Source organism: Poromitra crassiceps, assembly GCF_964638095.1.
Source record: "Poromitra crassiceps genome assembly, chromosome: 19".
Classification (NCBI taxonomy): Eukaryota; Metazoa; Chordata; class Actinopteri; order Beryciformes; family Melamphaidae; genus Poromitra; species Poromitra crassiceps.
The window spans coordinates 7,034,959-7,044,020 of record NC_139646.1 but is presented as its reverse complement, the minus strand read 5'-3'; the positions used below and the strand labels follow the sequence as shown (position 1 = coordinate 7,044,020).

The 9,062-nt window shown below is 44.3% G+C and overlaps 1 protein-coding gene across 1 annotated transcript; it reads left to right on the top strand.

The window, feature by feature from the left end:
* Window positions 1-5,512: 5,512 nt before the first annotated feature.
* Window positions 5,513-8,251, top strand: gpank1 (G patch domain and ankyrin repeats 1). Its single transcript, XM_083655600.1, has 4 exons — window positions 5,513-6,972; window positions 7,087-7,228; window positions 7,313-7,385; window positions 7,524-8,251. The coding sequence occupies exons 1-4, from the start codon at window positions 6,508-6,510 to the stop codon at window positions 7,963-7,965; spliced, it is 1,122 nt and encodes a 373-aa protein (XP_083511726.1). The 5' UTR covers window positions 5,513-6,507; the 3' UTR covers window positions 7,966-8,251.
* Window positions 8,252-9,062: the final 811 nt, after the last annotated feature.

Sequence of the window (9,062 nt, the reverse complement as noted above, 5' to 3'; positions counted from 1 at the left end):
AGGCCCTGGGGTTGATGGGGATAACATGGAAGATGAGGACTGTGATGAAGCTGACGTTTGTGAGGGTGGTGGTAGTGATGGGACAGATCTAGACTATGATGGAACTGAAGATCATGATGGTAGTGATGAGAGTGATCCAGACTATGATGAAACTGGAGAAAAGGTCATCTCCAAGACTAAAAGAAAGGCACATTTCTGTCCCATTTGTGTTGATAGGCACTTCAGCGGGCCAGCCCAGCTAACTAGTCACATGAGGACGCACACAAAGGAGAACCCGTATAGCTGCCCAGTCTGTGATATGACCTTCAACCAGTTGCAACACATGACCGGACACTTAAGAATCCAACATGGTTTTGGCAAGCTTATCTGCTCTAAATGTGGGGAAAGTTTAGGAAGCTGGGCAGAACTGAAAGCTCACAAGAAGAACCATGCCCCAGAGAAACGTTATGATGGGGATGAGAATGAGACTGATAATGCCCATGATGAGAGTAATGGGGGTGAGCAGAAGGAAGCAGAGTTTGGTAATGATGATGGTAAGGATAACGGGCCTGAAGTTGGTGATAAGATGATAGATGAGGACTGTGATGAAGCTGAAGATTGTGATGGTGGTAATGGTGCTGAAAAGGTTATCTATAAGACTATACGAAGGGCACATTTCTGTCCCATATGTGTTGACAAGTGCTTCCGAAATGCAAACAAGCTAGCCAGACACATGAGGATGCACACAAAGGAGAAACCATTCAGCTGCCCAATCTGTGCAATGACCTTTAGCCAGTCATACCACATGACCAGACACTTAAGAAACAAGCATAGTGCAGGCCAGCATATCTGCTCTAAATGTGGGGAAACTTTTGGTAGCTGGGTAGACCTGAATGTTCACAAGAAGACCCATGGACCAGAAATATTGCCATCATCTGATTATATTGTGTTTGGTAATTGTGATGCTAATGATAAAGGGCCTGATTTTGGTAGTGAGAAGATGCAAGATGAGGACTGTGATGAAGCTGAAGAGTATGATGGAGGTGATGATCAAGAAAGGGTTAGCTCTAAGACTGAAAAAAAGGAACATTTCTGTCCCCTATGTATTGATAGGTGCTTCAGAGGGCCAGCTAAGCTAGCCAGACACATGAGGACGCACACAAAGGAGAAACCATTCAGCTGCCCAGTCTGTGTTATGACCTTTAGCCAGTCATACCACATGACCAGACACTTAAGGAACCAACATGGTGCAGGCTTCGGCAAGCATATCTGCACTAAATGTGGGGAAACTTTTGGTAGCTGGGGAGAGCTGAAAACTCACAAGAGGACTCATGATGGCCCTGGAATACTGTCATGCCCCGGGTGTGAAAAAACATTCAAGGAGACGAGTGCATTAGTAACTCATATCAAAAAACACAACAGCAAGGTCCAGTCCAACCCTCTGCGCCTCATCTGCACTGAGTGTGGTAAAATATTTCATAGAATGTATCATTTGAAAAGGCACTTGGCAACCCATCACAAATCAACAAAAACCTTATACTACAAGTGCCCCGATTGTCCGAGGAGCTATTCCCTCCTGAAAGACCTCAACAAACATCTAGAAACTCACCGGCAAGACGAAATTTGGACTTGTCTGAAGTGTGACCAAACCTTCAGCTGTCCAGAAGAACTGGAGACACACATGGAGATTCATGAAAACTCTTATCTCTGCACCGTCTGTGGGAAAAAGTTTAAGGTTGAGCATGCATTGAAGAAACATGAACAAGGGCACAAAGAGGAACAGTTTTATTGTACAACGTGTGACTTGCACTTCTCCAAACTTTCTCACTACAAGAAACACTTAATGGTCCATGTCAGACGGGAGTCCAAATGTCCACACTGTGACAAAGTCTTTCTAAAGTTAACAGTTTTCAAGAACCACTTGCGGACTCATTTTGAAGAAAGACCGTACCAGTGCCCTATTTGTATTGAAACCTTTACAAAGAAAGAAGATCTAGAACAACACTGCCTGAGACATAGGAAATTCAAGAAAGAAAAGCCCTACTCATGCAGCCGGTGCGATTACGCTTTCTCTTCACTGCCGGAGTTGACCGAACACATGAGCTCACACAAGGAAGAGCAGCCAATGGAGTGCCTCGAATGTGGCAAGACATTTCTGAACAAGAACAAGCTGGAGAAGCACTTGAGCATCCACACGGGGGAAAGACCTCACCTCTGCTCCGTCTGCGGCAACGGGTTCGCCTCTGCCGCCAGCCTAAAGTTGCACGTGCACGTCCACACTGGAGACAAACCGTTCAAGTGTTCCCAGTGCACTAAGAGTTTCAGAACGTCCAGCGGGCTGCGGCTGCACAGCAGGCAGCACATGGCAGTGCGGCCCAGCTACTCGTGCCCCGACTGTGGGAGGAGTTACGGCCGCATCACAGAGTTGAAGATGCACCAGCGTTACCACACAGGAGATAAACCGTACTCCTGCACCTGCTGCACCAAGCGTTTTGTCAGCAAGGACAAGCTGAACGTGCACATGAGGATACACACAGGGGAGAGGCCGTATGCCTGCTCCCACTGTGGACAGACGTTTACACAGGCTGGAGACAGAAATAGACACATAAATAAAAACCACTTGTGAAGAGTTCTCTTAATACACAGGTTTTGTTTGTTACTTTTGTAATTGTCTGCCATATAATTGGCAACATCATTTCCCCTTGGATTATTCAAGCATTCACCATTGCTATCCAAGTTCAGGGGCGGCTGTGGCTCAGGAGGTAGAGCGCGTCATCCACTAAACAGAAGGTCGGTGTTTCGATCCCCGGCTCCTCCAGTCTGCATGTCGAAGTGTCCTTGGGCAAGACACTGAACCCCAAATTGCTCCTGATGGCTGCGCCGGCACCCTGCGTGGCAGCTGGTCACCCTCTGTGTGTGAATGGGTGAACGTAGGCACATTGTAAAAGCGTTTCTGAGAAAATCGCTATATAAATGCGGTCCATTTCACCATTTGCCAAGTTCCTTTCTCCCATCGCTGTTCACCTCGCCCTCCCCTCCCCCCTGGGCTCCTCTTGAGACCAGCACATCACCTCTTACGGAAGTCCTAGATTTCCATCTGGTAAATGCACCAGAGCCCCATTAACTCACCAGCTTGATGAAGCCCGCCCCACAACTCCTACCAGTCTACCCACTACCCAGCCTGCCTGTCTGCTTCTCTCGTCCTCCCCATACTGCGCTCACTCACTGATCCACCCTACACGTCTCAACCACAAACTTACGATTGACAATTGACACCCGCCTCTGGGCCTTCCAAGGTTCACAGGTGTTCACTACCATCACACAGGTGGAGACCAAATTACACCAGAGCATGCCATTCAGCAGTCTACTATCCCCCATTCATCATCAACCTAACACAGTTATATTAGAGTTAGATTATTCGTCTTCACTTTCATGTGTTGCTTTTATGTTCTTTTAATTTGTGTGTGTTTTTCCTTCTTACAGGATCACACTTTATGTGGCTATAGTTTAAAGCTGATACAGTACTCTGCATACAATTAAGTGACTATAACGTGTCACTAAAAAGTCCACTGAGTATCAATTGATACAGTTGTGTGAAAAGAAGTGTATAGATATCCAGTGTCTTGGTTAGAGTTAGAAATCAGGGTTAGGTTTATAGTCACTAAAGAAAATAGGCAAATTACTTTTGGTTGCTGTATAGTTAGCATATTATGTATATCAACATTATACTATCCAAATAAGTGTTAGGCCTACTGCTTATGGAGCTTTTCACTTTTTGTTTTATGTACTCTCTAAACTAAATGCTTTGTAACTGTCGTTGGAAAAGTTTGGAAAAGTGCCATACAAATAAAGCTGCATGTTATTATTAATTATTTTTATTTTAGTCTGTACTTAACAGTTGTAAATGAAATCATCTACATGTAAAGCATCTGAAGAATGTTATCGTTCATTATAGACATACTTAAAACCATATCCTAAATGCTTTGTCAACACGTCCTCAAAGCCAGGCATTTTGCTTGGCCATTTTATGAAAAGGATCATGTAACGAAGAAAGGCAAATAAATTAGGGGCTTTATGTTTTCAATCAGGATATAATTGGGATTTTAGTTGTTTATTACAATGGTATTAATCCGCTGCCATCTAAAATTCATGCCTGGTATTATGATCGAAGATTAACCCTAACATGTTACTAATCCAAACGGCCACACAATCTCATGTTTTTAATTATCTGCATTTGTATCTTCAAAGTGTCAAAAATGAGCTCTGGTTTGCTTACATTGCCTTCATCTCAGGTTTATCAAAATTACAAAAAATAAAGGGGCTAATGTATTTATCCTAAATGTGGCTGGTGGATAGGTTTTTACTGACAATCATGAGAAAATAAAGTTCCCTATCAGGGCTACACTCAGCGATACATTGAGCCACAATCCTAATTCGAATGGTAGCCAAAAAAAGTGAAGCTAATGGAGTAATATCCTCCAGCTTCATGTCCAAAATTCCACGTTGTCAACATGGTGTTTGTGAGAAAGAAAAAAAAAGTTCTAAGCCAACAATTGAGGGTGAACAGGCTTACTATGTTGAGGAACGCTTGTATTGTAATGAGATTAAGTTTTCTTTGTGAAGGTCAGATTGATGCAGTCTGATGTCATTTTATTATTAGCAGGAATAATTACAATGTCAGGTTGACATGTCCATTGAGAGAGATGTCAGATAAAGATATGTGAATGAATCATGAGTCCAGGTTGCACACTGACTGTGGAGTTGTCCAGACTAGAGTTAATCCACGGAGACAGATGCTGAATGTGGTGAAGGGGATTGTGACAATGATGGTGAGCTCAGATAATGAAACTGGTTGTGTAGAGATGGACAGTGAATATGGATGTCTCTGCTTCTGTCCTGCTTAGTGTGTGAGCAGGACACTGACTTTGTAGCCTCCATGGGTGCAGCACCCTGGACCAGGGTGCTGCTGTTCTCTAAATGCCTGTATATGTTTTACATTATGGTGATGCTATATTCTTAATTCCCTGGGAAGTTAGAAATTTGAGTTTGGGATTGGTAATCTGTAGTCGTCTATTCTCTAAAGAAACAATAAGAAACGAAATGGCAAAAGAAAAAGAAAAAAATAGCAATACATCTACCAGTGCAGTAGGCGGCAGTATACACTTTTCAGACATGTAACGCTAGCGTAGTGCCTAGGACATCTCTCTCAATGGACACTTCCTTCCAGAGAACAGGCACTTCCTGTATCTGTGCCATTGTGGTGCACGGAGGTATCGCCACTGACACGCCCCCTTAGGAGACTGGTCAGCCAATGAAGTTTCATACCATTGACAGATAGCCAATCACAAGCTGAAAATCACGCCCATTTAGGAGACCGGAAGAGTTCAATGTCTTACGCAGCCTGGAGTGTCTCTAATATTAAAGCTCTCTGCTAGTGCTAGATAGATTTGTGGCAAGAAGAAACGAGGTGACTGCTATGCTGCGAGGAGGTTCCTGGATATGGTGGACGTAACTGGAGCAGAAATAGATCAAATACTATGAAAACTATTAGATTACAGTAGGTGGCGGTATGCACCTTAATAGTGGTTGCAATCTGCCAATAGACAAAGAAGAAGAAAAGAAAGGCGATTGCTAGCCGTGGGCTGCTAGCTCGCCCGTCGCTCGTGTAATTTTCATATTAGTTCATATTGTATGCCCTAATTTCGAGTTTGGAAGACAATTTGGTAATGGTTGATCAAGGACCTCGTGCTAACCTACTAGGTTAGCTAAACGGTTGATAACGCTAGTTGATAGATGCCTCATGCTAGCTACAAAGCTAACGCTAGTGTAACGTTTACGTTATTAGTTTGCCTGGTGTGGTGTTATTTAAAGTCGACCTACGGTAACTTCCTATTCGAGATAACGTTAATAGAGGAAACGGCTCAATAGAGAGTTATTTGAACGAAGCATAAGCCAGAAAGCCACCTAACCTAGATAACGTTAGACGTCTTGTTTAACGCTAGCTTACACTGAATAAGTGGCTTGCTAGCTAATATCAGGCTGTAAATGCGTATAAGAAACTATTCAATAGCTGGATCTTCTCGAGTACTCTAATATCACTTCACCACACGTTAAAATTAGCTCGTTTCTGCCTTAAACATTGTGATTAACGTTATCTTGTGGGCAGGACGTTTGACCAGAGCCGTAATCAATCTGCGTTTGACCTCTTGTTATGACACATGGTGTCTCAAAAATATTTTGAATCCTAGACTCCAGCAACAACCATAGTTCATCAGCATTCTTTAATCTAATACAAAACTGCCTCTCTGTGGTCTAGGAGCAGTAACCACTCAGAAAGTGCTTCTAGTCTGACTACAAGAGCTGGACAGTTTGCTCAGAAATACATCTCAAGTTCAGCCTAAACAGTCCTGACAATCGGAGGTTGAGGTCTAGCAATCAGACCAATTGAAATTTTTACCTGCCAATTCAACCTTGCTGGACCTGCAGAACTGAGTGTTATCCACCTGCTTCATATGCACATCAGCCATTATGACGGCTCTAGGCTATTTCACTCCTGCCAGTGAGCAGGATATTTTCTGCAATAGTACAACACAAAAGCCCAGCCCTCATCTAAGCTGCATACTCAGTGGAAAAGAGGCTAGACAGTTCTACGAAAGTTTAACCAAAGACTGTGATGGACCAGGGGAAGGGGGGAGCGCAGCAGGCGAGACACAAGTTGGCAGAGTGTGTCAGAGTAGACGGAAGAGGAGAGAGGCTGACAGACGAGCGAGGAGGAGGATTAGTGGTCGAGGGATACAGCAGGGTCAGACGGATACTACAGTGGACGGAAGGGTTAGTGGTGAAGGCATCCAAAGCAGAATGGGAACAAGAGAGAGGAGTAACATTGAAACGTCCATGGAGCTCCAAGGACTCAAGCTGCTGCGCTGTGCCCAGGAGGGGGACCTGTCTGGGCTGAGAGAGCTGATCTCAAGGGGGGTGGACATCAACTTCCAGGTGAGGACTGGGGTTAAAATAAGTCTAAGTCTAAACAATTCATTTTAAGTGACTTCCAGTGCTTTTGTGTTTATTCATTTCTATTTACACGTCTATGTGTGTTCTCCCCTCCAGGATAGTTACTTCTGGACTGCTGTGATGTGTGCGAGCTGCGCAGGCCAGAGGGCTTCAGTGAGGCTGCTGCTGCAGCGAGGGGCCGCCTGGGTTGGTGTGGTTGACACACATGGCAGGGATGCCAGGGAATTAGCATTGGCAGGTACACAGGCATTTGGATCCTCCTAATATGTGTGTGTGTGTGTGTACTGTATAGTTAAATCCTCTAATTTATCCCCCCCCCCAGCGGGCCATCAGGGGGTGTTGGAGGAGTTGGAAAGCTATGGAAGAAATGCACAGCAAGACACACCTGGCTGCAGGTTAGTATGCAGTATGCACAGATTCAGGCTATACAACCTAAGTCAAATAATCTCAACCTCAAGTCAAATACAACATTATTGTTCACTTTCACATACCCCGTCTCACCCACGTTGTCTCGTACGCTTTTTTTCCCTCAGTGCCCCCCAGCCCTGGTGGTGCGACGTGTGTGGTAACCATTACAGCGGCAGTGTGTCGTCGCATCTCTCCTCCACCCTGCACCAGTTCAGCCTACGGCGTCCTCCACCCGCCCCCCACTACTGCCTCCCCCCCTCCAGTGCCAGCTACAAGATGATGGTTCGTTGCGGCTGGGAGCCAGAGAAAGGGCTGGGGCCAGAGGGGGCGGGGCCTATGCAGCCTGTGCCAACTGTGCTGAAGAGAGACCAAAAAGGCCTGGGCTACGGACCGGTGAAAAGAGCCAAAGTGACTCACTTCACTGCCAAAGACCCCGAGGCGGTGAAAGCATCCTCTAAAGAGAGAGAGGCGAGGGGAAGGAGGGGAAACAGGAAGCAAGAAAGCAGGAGAAAGGAGGAAATGGATAAGAACTGGGAGAGAGATTTTCGTGCCTCTTTTTATTTTTGACACCCGCTCACAGAATGACATCACCACGTCTGTGTGTCTGTGTGTGTGTGTGTATATAGCCATTTCTAAACATGCAGTGAATTCCTGAACATTCCCAGACACTACTCGCTCGGCCTGCATGTTTAGCAACAATTATCCGCTGTGAGCGCACTCCCGTGAGCGCAGAACATTACCACCCCAGCCTCAAGTACAAGATCCGTGTCGCTGGTAGAGTGTCTGTAGAGTCACGCCATTTTGTACAGGTTATATAATTACCAAATAAAGTGGCATTGATTACTTTCTTTATCTTGGTTGTGTTTGCTCTGTGTTTATAAAGCAACAACTAAGACTGTTATCAAAGGTTACAAAAATAGATTTGACAGAAATTTCATCAGCAGCCAAACATCTTTATTGTGATCATTGCACCCTGTGTGGGATCCAGTCCCTCCATTTATAATCGCCATGAAAAGAAGCACATTTCTGTTTATGGCAAATAGCTTTGCATTTTGTATGCAGTAGTAATTAAAAAATATCAATATATATTCTGGAGACATAATGCGGCCTTCATTTGTTACTACAATTAGTTGATTAGTAGGAGTGAAAGAAACTGTGGCTGAAGTAGTTAGTGGCCAAAGGTATCTTGTCTTTATTTACTGGAATAATGGTATAAAGCAGCCATGCCAAACCTGTGGGCTGCAAAGGTATTGGAAGCGGGCCGCCAAATCATTTGCGAAACTTTGCGATTTTTGTGAAAAAAGTTATTACGTAAGAATTAATTTATATATATATTTAATTCGTAATCAATTATTCGTTAATTAGCCTATTGCAGAAAGTCCTTCATTTTTAGTTTCTGATTTCTGTGTGGTGCTGATGGACAGCTCCTTTTATCGTTAATATAAAAAGTAATCTGAGAACGCATTATTTGGCCTCCGTGCTGTTTACGGTCAGTCGGATGTGGACCGTAAACAATTTTTAGATTTTCAAGTGGGCCATGAGTGGGAAAAGGTTGGGAACCGCTGGATAAAGGTTGAGTTTTGTAAGCCAGATATTCTGAGTAGTGTTATGCAACCTGACAGCTCTACAGTGAATCACTCTGACAATCAATCAATTTTATATTT